Raw genomic sequence first — 13,953 nt, forward strand, 5'->3', positions numbered from 1 at the left:
TCATGGTACCAAAGCGTCCTCCTCGGTCGCTTTTCCTCTCCTGTCCCTTATATACGCGCACTTCCTCTATCTTTCGAATGCTAATGCGACGATCAATATTCTACCGCACGGCCGCGTGTCTGTCTATTACTCGTCGCGAAGGAAGAGAAGATAGGAGATGCTATTATGTATTACTCACTATGAGGTAGAATTCTTCAGTCTCCTGTCTGTCAGCTCGCAGTTTGATCTGCACTGTCTCAGGCGGCCTCGACGTGGGCACAGCGTTCTCGCCAAAGTATCTCGAACAATCGTAATCCTTGGCGGTCAACATCTCGAGCAGACTCGCTTCTGCCGTCTCCAGAGTCTTCCATACCTCTTCCGACTCGGTTCGCAGCGACGTCACCCTCTGCTGCAACTGCTGCAGTCGTTGCTCCATCTCCGAGTGCAGCATCTTTTGTAATTCGGGCTCCGGCGACTATAAATCGATAATCAATTTTAGTGACAAAAAATTACAGACTCAATCAGTCGTCTCTCTTTCACATCTTATATAATTATATTATTCAAACATCATTATAAGTTATATTTTAACTATACATATAATAAATATAAATTATATTAATATAAAAAATTTATTATTTTATTAAAACAATATTACAAATAAAATATATTTTAATTTACTGTAAATTAATCTCGATGAAAATAACAAACATAATACAATATATTAATAAAGTTTATAGTGATAAAGTTGAAATTCAATTCGTACCTCATCTCCGCGTTGTCCTTGGAACTCGAATTTCTTGGGAATCATGAAGGCCGCGTGATGGGACTCCATGAATCTTTGTTTATCCGCCCGAGAATCGAGAGCACCAACACACGCTGCTAATTGTTCAGCGCCAGATTGTAAGGAACGCTGCCTGCCTTCCTCTGCGCTGCAGTGCATCAGCAGTGCTCTCGCAATGCAATTGTGAAATCCAAAATCCATGCACTGCGGAGCCGAACGCAAATATGTGATTGTCATTTTTCTTTTTTTATCGTACGTATCCATCATTTGTATAATCGTATCCGGAGAGAACTTTCTCTTAAAATTTACAACTTATTTATTTTAATTATATTATTAAATTAAAACAATAAAAAAGTAATATCAATAGTATTATTAAACACAATCTTCTTCTTTGAATAATATTGATACATTGCGATAGATAAATATACTATACATGACGATACATAAAAAAATTCCATTACATTTTATTATTATATTCTTTTAACGATAAAATTGCCGACGAGGCACGTAAAATTTACACTCGATATTTATTGCATGAAATAAATGGCTACTTTTCATTCGTGATCTCTCGATCAATTTTTATCGTCTTACTTATTTTAACAGTTTCAAAACAGCAAGAATTTTATCAGTATTTTTCCGCTTTCTAAAGTAAATTACATTTGTAACGTAACGCGTGGCGAGTGCTGGATTCAATTTAATTCAGATTTATGTAGCGACGAAAGTTACAGTACCACAAACAAGTGCAACGATTGCAAGAGAAAGCGTCCGGTCGCGGGGTCATATAGGTCAATAGGGTGCACGTGCGTATGTATTTGTAACTTACGTCGATGAGGTCGGATAGGTCGTCGACGAAGTACTTGTGTATCGTCGTATTCGACGCCTCCAGGCACAGGATGTACTCGTTTCTCGCCTTGAGCGCCTTCAGCTTCGCCTCCTGGTACTTGCTCTTCCTCTGAAAAAGAAAATTCTCAGATCAGAGAGCCGGAATCTAGGCTACCCGTATTAGAATCCTCGTTTCGCCGAACAAGTCATTGTCTGTCGCTCTATTTTATACTTTTAATAATATATTAAATATGTGATGATATATATTAAATAATGATATATTAAATATAATAAATAATGATATATTAAAGATAATGACGTGCAACATAAATTTCAGCTTTTGTAATTACAATTTAATAATATATAATTAAAATAAAAATAATTAAGTTATAATTTAATAATATAATTAAAATTAATATAATTTAATAATATAATTTTTGATCAATGAAGAAAAGTACTAATTTACATTTTTCACAAATGATGTAATATTGTAAGGGAATGTCATGCAGAAAAAAACGCTGCGATCGTACATTTCATGTATAAAGTTTGCGTTCTTTTAATACGAGCGATGACATCAAATGCAACGACAACGAGTCGGTTGCACGTGTTGTCGATCTCTCTCTCTTTCTCTTTTTTATTATTTTCCAAGCCGCTTGGACTCTTACGCTTTTCTCTCGATGTCCCTTTTGCTTTCAGACCGTTTCAACCATCTGTCTTATCGCGCTTATAGCTGCGCTCGAGCTAAGGGGAGCGCTATTTATTTTTCCATCGGGTTGCATGTGCCAGGCAAAAAACCCTACTGGCAGGTCAACCCTAAATCCTCGGTCGGCGTCTACTCGGATTGGGATGAAGCAGAAAAAAAAAACAGAGAAAGGAGAGAAGAGAAGAGAGACGCTTCATACGAATTTCCTAACATTTCTCCCGATTCACTCCGCAGGATGGATGATATTCTCCCGACATAGGCTGGAGAAACGCTTTGAATCCCCGGGGACCCTTGAGTCATATGGACAAAAGAGTGAAGTATATACTTAATCCTATACGACGAATATATATGGATACAAACGCGTTTGTTGTAAAATAAACGCACAAAATAGCGAATATCTTTGCTGAAAATACTTTCATCGATAAAAACAAAAAATGTGTTTTTCTAAAAAGTTAAAAATTTATGTGTTATTTATTCTCTCTATAGTGATTAATAAAGAATTTTAAGTTAAAACATCTCGAACATCTCAAATATGAGAAAAAGTTTACAAAATTGAGTTTAATTGTTAAAAGTTAAAATAACTTTACGTGAGATAATAACCCGATGAATAAATATATTGAATATATTAATTATGAAATTAGATAATGTGCGTAAAAGGGGTAGTTTCAAAGTTTCTTCCCGATTGTCATCCTGTTCGATCATCAGTGTTCGATACAAACGTGTTTGTCGTAAAATAAACGCATGAAATAGCAAATGGTTCGACTTTATTGAAAATACTTTTATCGATAAAAACAGAAAATGTACTTTTCTTTAAAATTAAAAACTTTTGTGTAATCTCTCTCTATAGTGATTAATAAATTAAGAATTTTTAATTTTTTTTTAAGCTAAAACATCTCAAGCATCTCAAATATGAGGAAAAGTTTTTACAAAAGTAGAGTTTAATTATTAAAATTAACTTTACATAAGATAATAACCCGATGAGCGAATATATTAATTATAAAATTAGTTAAAAAGGATCTTTCTTAAAAATTAAAAATTTGAAGTTAAAACACATCAAGCATCACAAATATGAGAAAAAGTTTTTACAAAAATGTTGAATTTAATTGCTAAAAGTTAAAATGACTTTTACTTAAGATAATATCCCGATGAGTGAAAATATATTAGCTATGAAATTAGATAATGTATGCAAAAAGTCTTCCTGATTTCGATTCTATCATCATTGTTCGATTAACATTCCTGTTTCGCAGGCTAATGTGGCAAAAACGAGTTTTCCGAGATAGAATCCGTTCTAGAATGCAATTCTCAGATGCAGTTCTCGATTCTGTGAATCGTACGGTGGGACGATAACGTTGGGAGTTGGACGGACAAAAAGCGGAACAATTGCTGAACCGATGACGTAGACACCTAATTCGGACATCCTGCCTCTGGCCTGGATAGTATCTAGTTCTCGGTTCTTCTTCTCTCGATGTCTCCGTCACCTGTCGTCGGACACACATTTTCGTCGTACTTCGTACTTTATCGCCGATATATATACATATATATTTCGTTGCGAGAGCGTTATTTCCGCTCAATAATGCGGGTAGCATGATGCTACCGGAGGAGGATATAAAGTTATAAAGTACCATCGATCCCGTCACGAATTTAATCTTTATTGGCGTGGAAAACGCATAGTGACATAATACAATCCTCGTGCATCACGCGACGTACGATACGAAGTTATTAAAGAAGAAATATATTCTTTTGAGTACACATCTGACAGAAACTATTCTCCTAAGTGACATTTAAAGATTTATTCTTAGACCGAACAAAAACACATCGATATACTTATTTTAGCACTCGACTTTTTTACGCACTTACTATTTATGGCATTATCTAGAATTGCACCCACAAGAATGATGCACAGTTATACAAGTTTTTCCCTCAAAAATATTATTCTACACGGGAAGCATTTACCCTGAAAATAATGGTAAGAAATTTACAAGATTTTCTCTAATTAATATTTTTATCACAATAAAAAAATTTATATCCATCACTAATACAATATAAATGTTCGATTAATTTTACTATGTGCATATTAATAATTTTTATTGTGGTAAATTTTAATCAGAGAAACTCTTTCAATACCATATTGTCCCACAATTACTATGATTTTTAGAATAAATTCCAAGAGAAAATTCTTTCTGTGTAGGAATAGAGAATCTTGAAATTCCTATTACCAAAAAGGCTTATTTTCAGTAGTTTTTAATGGTCTGATTTTATTATAACTAATAAATATAATGATTTAATTTTTATTAGCGATTTGAACTCGGAAGATGAGAGGTCCATACGAAGACAGAGAGAGATCTCGACAGTCCACCATTTTAATAATGTCCTTATTGTTAAATTGTGACAGAGGAAATTAAGGGCGCGGCCGTCAAGACATAATGAACGCGTTTCCGTTCAGCTCGCGAAATAAAATTATTAAGACGCAGCAGACGGCAGTCCACTCGTTCCAGCTGTACTTTCAATTTCCTTTCAATCGCATCCACGAAGGCCAGACACGCGAACTTTTAGTTGGCGCAAAGTGTCTCACCGCTTTAAAGGAACATGACGAAATTCCAGTAGGTATCTCTCGATATTTACACATTTTTTTCGAAAATATCAGCTCTTAATTTATCGAATTAATTTTATTATATATTACTTTTATTATATTGTTGTATTATATGTATATACTGATTTTATGAAATTATTTCTTAATAATTTATAACGTTTTTTCAAAGCTATCTCTCGCAGTTAATAAAATTATTTCAATTTCCAAAGAAAATCAAGTGTAATTATTTTCTTTTAATTCTTAAAATGCACGCATTCTTAAAATTCAATCTTGATTTTATATCTTGATTAAGAAAATATCTGATCGTTTATCGAAATATCTTTATCGATCTTTAATAATAATTCAGTATTATAGAAAATTTAATTTTTTATTTTTTTCCGGAAGATTATGCGAATGATTTCCCACATCATGCACGTATAAGTCATCATGCGAAGACACGTTGAAGCACTTCCTAGTCGACGCGTCGCTTTGACACAGCAAACAGCTGGTGAACGTGTAACGACGAAAAGGAAGCACATCGAAATCTGTGTTTATCGTCGCAAAAAGAGAATCACCGTGTTGATCATCGCGATAAATCGTGATGCTTTTGACGTAAGATCACCGTTGATCCTTTGCCAGAAGCGACCACCGCTTCCAGTCCGCGCCAGGTGTTAATATTTGCCAGAATGACGAAGCGAGAGGGAAAGTCATGCGCTTCGATGAATAATAATTTCTCGACCGACCGTGTCTCTTTTTCTTTCTCTCTCTCTCGTAGCCTAACATGTCATTTGCCAAAATTTGAAGGGCACACGATCGTAATATGCCGGATTTATCCACGGCCAGGGTCATTTTATAAGAACAAATCGCAAGCGACGTGTGCAATCGAAGGAATCTTCATTCGTTATCGCGATATAATTATATTAAATTTAATTTTATTAAATTTAGAATATGTCAATTTTTTCGTTTAGATTTGTCTCGAGAAAAAATTTTATTTTCTAGATTAATTATATATTATACATTTTACGATTTAATTAATATATAACATATAATATATAATACATTATATAAAAATATATTGTGTAATATCCTATAATTTTATATATTATATAATATTATATAAAATACATTATACAAAAATTAGATGTTAAAAATTTACCCATGAAAGAAAATGTGAAAAAATTGCGAAACAAATCCCCCACACTTGTCAATGTAATTTTCTCGAAGCGACAAGTTGATGTAACTCGAGAGAAGAGCTTTAAACTGCGCAAGCTCTCGCGAGAGTCAAGCACCATTAAACTACTTCAAAACGAGTGCTTCCTTCGTGTAAAAACACTCGCGAACGGTCGTCTCGGTATATACACGTATATATATATTTTTACTCCAAGATCTTACCTTGTTAACTTCCTTCTCGATGAGCTTGTACTTCTTGCTGCGCGCGAGCTTGTCGCGGCTGTCTGCGTTCGCCACTTCGAGTTTGTTGCGCTGCTGCTCGGCGACGCGCAGCTTCGTCTCCGCCTGCCTGGACTCGGCTTGATAAGCCTGGTAGGTCTTCATCGTCGTGTGAAGTTCGTGCAGCACTCGGAGTATTTCCTCGTGCGTCTCGTAGCCGATCTCGCGACACTGCAACAACCAGGAAAAAAAAACGCGTCCGTGGATTGAGATAGAAACGAAAAAGTGTCGAGAGTATTTAAAGCATCAAGTTAATAATAATTTAAGCATCTTATTTATCTCTTAAATACAGAATGTTTTTTTTTGGCAAATATTTATCTTAGAAAAAAACATGTTGTAAATATCTGTATTTAATTGAATATATGTATTTAATTGAAATTCAATATAGTTTAATTGTCTTTATCTCATAAATCGTCGGGAAGAATATGATAAAAAATAATGAAAGACAAATAATGATAAACTATAATATTATTAATATTATATAATATCCTCGTGTCTGTTAAATTTCAGAAAGATTGCAAGGGTAAAAAAAAATAATAAAGAAATTTCAATTAAGATTACAAAAAGATAAAATCGAAAAATTGCAAAAATTTAATTAACAACGAGAAGTTGAGAAATTTTCGAGAATCTAATGACAGATATGAAGATGTATGAGGAGAAAAATGTTTCGAGGGAATACAAAGACACGTCGCGATATATCGAGAAATTGATATCCGTTCCCTGCATATCTCATCGCCTTATCATGCATATCGACACACGACAATATCTGCAACAGGAATGGAGACATTCGAGGCAATTAATTCGACGAGACAATGGAGTAGTCGAACTTCTCACGACACGGCGTCGTGATGCAATCGCGAACTACAACCAACTGCTTTGACTAGCAGGAGCAAACGCTATATACACTGTATATCGTTATTGCATCACGTGTATGACACTCACACGCTTGTAAATTCGCTGCACGTCCTCCATCACCTGATTGAGACGACCCACGAGGTGGGTGCTGTAGACCTCAGACAGGGCGGCGTGGTCCCTGCTTAGGGACTTGGTCTCGTTGACGAGCTGCTGCCAGCAGGCGTAGCTGGAGAACAGGGGCCATTGTTCCCGCCTGCGGAAAAGCGATCGATCGATATAAAGACAGATATTGTGTGACGGCGTGTACATATGTTATATCGATGTAATTACATGGCAATTAAATCGCTGCTAACGAACCGATAAAGCGTCTCGACTTGCGGTCCTCGAACGCATCGTTATGTTTCTATATATATATATATATATATACAAGTACGTAACAGCGATCTCGTTCCACTTGCACGTTCATGCATACCCAATTGCGCGATATACAGCATAATATATTATATCAGTAGCGTAATGTATTACCCAAGAGTGTGGTAACGCGAGTAAAGATAACAACGTCTCGCATTCCCCTATTCATTTTAAATATCATACTTTTTTAAATAGGAACGATATATTAAATTCGACTTAAACTAGCCAAGAAATTTTTATTTTATTTCCACAACGTTTCGACCATCTGTTTTTGGTCCTTTTCAAGTGAAAAATTCCTTGATAAAAGCGCAATCAGTTGATACTGTTGTCATGATTATTAAACAATATGATCATCGGAATTTTTTAAAAACATTTGAAATAACTTTTGAAAGAAAGTAACCGCATCTTATCGTTGAAGTTATTTCAAATATTTTTAAAAAATTCCGATAATCATATTGTTTAATAATCATGACAACAGTGTCAACTAACTGCGCTTTTATCAAGGAATTTTTCACTTGAAAAGGACCAAAAACAGATGGTCGAAACGTTGTGGAAATAAAATAAAAATTTCTTGGCTAGTTTGGGTCGAATTTAATATATCGTTCCTATTTTAAATACCACTAGCGACGTTTTAAGTATTCAATTTGTGATTTTATACTTTTTTTAATTATTCAGTGAAAAAGTTGCCTACAATTGATTTATTGTTAGTTAGTTATAAATCTAAGATGCTTGAATATGATAGATTAGATGTTTAAAATTGGATATTATATATCCGTACACAGAAAGAATTTTCTCTTAGATTTACCCTGAAACTCATGGTAAGAATTTTACAAGAGTTTCTCTGATAAATATCTACCACAATGAAAAATATTAATATCTAAGTATCACAACAAGATATAAAATATGTTCGATTAATTTTACTATGTATATACTTATACATATTAATATAAGGTAAATTTTAAGAAAAATTCTCTCCGTGTAGAAATATGAAATTGATATAAATTGCGTTGTATATATGTGTTCTTCGATATTACAAATAAAATAGTATCTCTCTAGAATTACGTCAATATTGTACATTAGAAAATAAATAGAATTTGAAAGTCCAAAAATGGGGCATCTTTAAAATCGGTTATCGATCGCGAAATCTAGTTTATGGTGATTACTTTTTTACGCGACAAAAAGGGTGAACGAATGTGTGTACAGCCGGGACGACCCCGGATGCGGCTTCGTAAAGAAGAAATTATCGATCCGCGATATCTCCCGAAGCGAAATGAGGGAAACGCGACGAGTTGGAAAAGAGTACAGCATCGCGTACTCTTGTGCGCTGGATTACGTGTATGCGCATACATACATATATGTGTGTTTACGTATATGTATGTGTGTGTTTACGTATATGTATGTATGTGTACATACATACACGTCGCATCCCTTTTGTGGACGACGCTGAATACGGTGCACAAAAGGGGCACTACGCGTTCAGGGTTGAATGACGAGAAGGAACTGGGGCATGTCGCAGATGCAGCAAGAGGCTGCGGCGATGCACGCGCGTGTGGGACGCAGGAAAAATGCGCTTGCGGTTGCTTTTCCGTCCGTCCGTCCATTAGCGAAAGTGGAGCGCGAGAAATGTCAATCGCGTCTGTATTAATGGTACGAGAAAATACAAATTGTCACGTAATACGGAATTCATATCAAATCTATTAACAATAAACTTGATTCCATACCCGTTAATTGCGTTTCGCGATATATCATGATATAATACGGAATACCGTCTATTGAAATCTTGCGTGAAAGAAATAATATTTCAAGAATTCTCTGATATTTGAATATTTTTCAAAATCCCAAATAAAATTATAAAATTTTTAGACGCAAAAATAAGTGCTTAAAATAAGTTTTTTTTTTATTTAACTTTCATATAGGATATTTTTAACTTGCATACCATTTACATTTTTTTAATCAAGAATTACAATGAAGTTTGTGTACTGCATATTCAGTATTTTGCTGAGAAGAGATATTGAATATATAAACGAGATATAAAAAACTTATATATATTCATAATATATTTTAAAAACAGTAATTTAAAATCTTCATATTTTCAACATCTCAACATTTTCAACATTTCAACCTCAAACATATTTTCAAATAAATATCCATCGAATAAAATATAGAAAGCATATCTCTAAGATATGTCAGGCATTACAAGACAGAATTTTTAAAAATGAAACTTGAAAAGATAGTTGAATTTAAAATTAAGGACGCTATAAAATTGTCTTAATAATATAGTGTAAAAAATGTTGTGTATTATTTTTATATAAAATTACCTTAAATTTTGTGAAATACATGAAATTATTACATAAATATTTAATATATAAACACATAATGTATTGAAAAGAATTATTTCGATATTAATGTAAATCACACACAAATGTTTTCTTAATATATAAATATAAATAATTAATCGTAATATATAATATATAAACAATTTTCATATCGCAAATATATAAAAAAGCTCAAATATTATCGCCGTTTCCTTTTATACATATATTTCTATATATTAAATATTGATTTTTCTCTTTCCAGATATTAATAAGAAATCCAATATTAATTCTTAAAAGTAGAAATATTATGTCTTGAAAATATGTATGCTGAAATACTTATGAGCACTGACGTTTCTAGCAAGAAACGCGGATGAATATTTAAGTACCCGAATCGATTTCCGCGCCGCTGCAATTAATTATGCGATCGGAATTTAATCATGCATGATCAAGGTCTACACGCAAATATAATCACGGATTCGATAGAAATTTTACGTAACGTAATCGTGAAATAATTCGCGTTGCACAACGTAATGCAACGTAATGAAGTAAATGCACCGCGCTATATGTATATTACATGCATCATACGCGCCATCATTTCAATCACGCCGTACAACACGTGGTGCACGCGCATGAATTACAGCGAATTAATTAACGCATGTACCTCCGTTAATCGTTTAATGCCGCAATGCCGTAGAGGAATTATTTCCGCAGGAATCGCGCGTTACGTTTTTTATAAAATTATGAAATGGCCAACAAATCTTCGCGTTGTTAATTTCATTTTATTTTACACACTCTCGTGCGTAAAAGAGGCGAATATATAAATATTTGAAATTATATATCCGTTTTAATTCCCCTGCTAAACGATTAACTTTTTGATGATTACAAATTCCACAGCTGACTGCATTAAATAATAGTATCTCGCAAAATTTATTTTCGCATGATAGGAACGAGACCCCTTAATGTAATAGATTTTTAATTTTTTACCCGTGCTTATTATGTACTTGCTTAAGATTTATTTTTATTGCTGTCTCTATTTTTAAATCAATATCCCCGAATGTTTTCTTAATTTCTTACACAGAGAGAATTTTACAAGAGTTTCCGTGATTAATGTTTTACCACAATAAAAATATTAATATCTATTACAATAATATATAAAATCTGTTCGATTAATTTTTCCTATGTACACAGTAAAAATTACTATGTATTGTATATTATTAATATTTTTTATTGTGATCAATATTAATCGGAAAAACCCTTATAAAATGTTTCCAATACTAAATTGATTTTTAGAGTAAATTTTAAGACAAAATTCTCTTCGTGTATGTCTTAGAAAATAAAAGAAGGTTGAGACTAATAACAAATACCTGAAATAACATAATGACATACTTTTGTTTCTGCTCCTTGTGCCTCAATTGTATACTCCTGGCCATCTTGTCGAGGGACTTGCTGTAGTCCAGCTCCAGTTCCGCTCTTCTGCGGAAGAAATCCTGGAGCTCGGCCACGAGGGCGACTTGCGCCTCCATTCTCACGTCGAGGCATCTCAGCTGCTCGTTCAGCTGTAGCCGTATGTCTGCAAACAGCAAAAAAAGAGAAGCCACGTTAAGACCCGGCCTCTAATCGATGTTGCGTTTCGGGTTTCAATCGGGGTTTGGAAGACCACGCACGAAGACTCTGAAAAGTAATCCCCGGAAATTGGCCGTCTCCTCGGGATTGCGTAATCCCTCCGATTAACAAAAATTTCTGTCGCCGTCTAGGGCCTAGGGCAACGAATTTCCCGAGATTGCAAATTTTCTTTTCGTCATCGTTGTTAAAATTCTCGAAGTCGGTATACAGAATTTTTTCATCTTCAAGATAATGTCAAAAATTCTTAATGTATCACGAAGAGAAATTTCTCTTAATCATGATAATCGTAGGTCAACATATGGTATTGACAAAAATTTTATAAGAGTTTCTTTGATTAATATTTACCACAATAAAATATTAATTAAATGTACATTTTTACATGTTATTGTGGGTATTAATATTTTTTATTATTGCAGTAGTGCAAATATTAATCGGAGAAACTCTAATAAAATTCTTCCAATATCATGATTATCATGCAGGGTAAATTCCAAGAGAAAATTCTCTCCGTGCATATTACCTATTAATTTATAAATACAATTTTCTCTTCGCTTCTTCATATCGTTACGATAATCCTCCCTCTCCTCCTTTTCTCTGTTGCGTGTCAAAGTCGTTTTATTCTCGCATCGATGACGATGACAATGGCAGAGAGGCGGATGCTGCGCGGAATAATAATAATGCCTCGGTTATAACGGATGTCGCGCGAAGAAGGACTTTGACACAATCGTCGAACTTCCGACTCTATCCTCCCTTCCTTTAATCCGCATGTATATTCCGTTAATGTTATCCGTCAGACAATGACAAGAAGGAGGAACGACGTCTCGGCTCCGCGTACTAAAAATAAACGATGTGTACGCGAAACAATCCATCGTTTCGCAGACTTCGGCGAGACGAGGATGAAAGACGATTGCGCTTTACCGTGCGTGATTTATTGTCGACGGTCGTATCTCGTTTCCGTTCCGAAACTTCCTTCGGCTCTGATAATAATAAACGACCGCGAATACATTACACGCATAATCCATCGTCGATGCAACGAAAGCAGAGTTTTTCTTATAGTAAATTCGATTGGATGCACTAGTGCGCACTGACAATAAGTGCACGTAAAGGTTTATCACGCACAAGTTTACAATGACACAAGTAATTAAAAAAGGAAAATAATTAATAGTAAGAGCTATATTATTATTGTTGTTCAATATAAATAATAATAATAATAATAATAATAATAGTTCTCTTTTACTATTTTAGTTTTTTCATTACTTACATCATTGTAAAATTGCGTGCAATAAAACCTTTATGTGCACTCACAATCAGCATTTTTTCTTCGTACTTACACTCTCGGAATAAATAAAGTCTCGGGATATCCGTTCAAACTCCTTAAACGGAAGAGATTCTTTGAGAATCGCAGGCTTTTATTCCGGACTTTTTTCCCTGCTTATGACCCGACGTTTTATTAATTAAGAGGCAAGATTTATTTTAATTATCCCGAGTCTTTTTCGAGAATTCAGACCATTATCGAATCACTCGATTTAATTTATCGTATTTCGCTCAACAGAATATATAGTTCGAAAGCGGAAATCCCGTTTCTCTCGCGTAAGCGTCGATCAATCCAGCGTAATTGGACGATTGGAAGGAAGAGCTGGACGATGGTTTTAAGTCGCTCTTTCTTTTATCGAGCGAATCGTTAAAGAGAGGACGAGAAAAAAAGCTCGAGCGATAAATAGGCATGAGGGACGCGCGTTTCGAATCAAAATGAACGTTCTGTTCCTGACAGATCGAGGACGAATAAATTCGTTCCGACGACGTCGCTTTACATTTTCGGGTATATCCATCGTCGATATTGCCCTCCCGAAAGAAAGAAAGAAAGAAAAGAAAGAAAGAAAACAGAAACGCCTGAGAGAAACGCCATATGTCAGTTCGCCTCATGTGTTACCAATTATCGAGGGCTCTAAACGGATCGGTTCATTGGCGGTTCAGCCTCGAAACTCACGAATGGACCGTTTATGACCGGAGGCGATGATAGAACGTTAATTCTAGGAAATACCACGAGTGCGGATTAAAAAAGATCCGCCGCCGCAGTTTTTTGCCGTTATGCGGTCGACAATCGTGTCTGGTTAATCGCTACGTGGCTCTAACTAGAGGTTAAAGGATATAAAAAAATTTTAGACATTTTTTTACAGAAAGAAACACGAGATGTGAAGGAAAATTATTTTAAATTAAAAATTTAACTTTCTTTTTTCTATTATTAATTGCTCGGACGATTTAAAGTACTCGGAATTCTTGACTTAAAAATCTGATGATTAATTTTTTACGTTTGTAACTTTGTGAATATAATGTGTAAAATTTTTATTTAATAAAGATATGCCTAATTTTGTCTGGTTAATCGCTACGTGGTTCTAACTTGAGGTTAAAAGATATAAAAAAATTTTATAAATTTTTTTTACAGAAAGAA

General features: G+C 34.4%; 1 protein-coding gene across 1 annotated transcript in view; it reads right to left on the reverse strand.

Annotated features, from left to right (window-relative positions):
- LOC114939899 (SLIT-ROBO Rho GTPase-activating protein 1) overlaps nucleotides 1-13,953 on the reverse strand; it is a 75,777-nt gene that overhangs the window by 8,519 nt on the left and 53,305 nt on the right. The window contains 6 exon segments of the mRNA XM_085482635.1: nucleotides 179-454; nucleotides 743-964; nucleotides 1,584-1,712; nucleotides 6,247-6,474; nucleotides 7,246-7,411; nucleotides 11,271-11,454. Coding sequence (XP_085338761.1) covers nucleotides 179-454; nucleotides 743-964; nucleotides 1,584-1,712; nucleotides 6,247-6,474; nucleotides 7,246-7,411; nucleotides 11,271-11,454 — 1,205 coding nt within the window.

The sequence above is a fragment of the Nylanderia fulva genome, unplaced genomic scaffold (assembly GCF_048542155.1).
Source record: "Nylanderia fulva isolate GAGA-0341 unplaced genomic scaffold, ASM4854215v1 Scaffold21, whole genome shotgun sequence".
Classification (NCBI taxonomy): domain Eukaryota; kingdom Metazoa; phylum Arthropoda; class Insecta; order Hymenoptera; family Formicidae; genus Nylanderia; species Nylanderia fulva.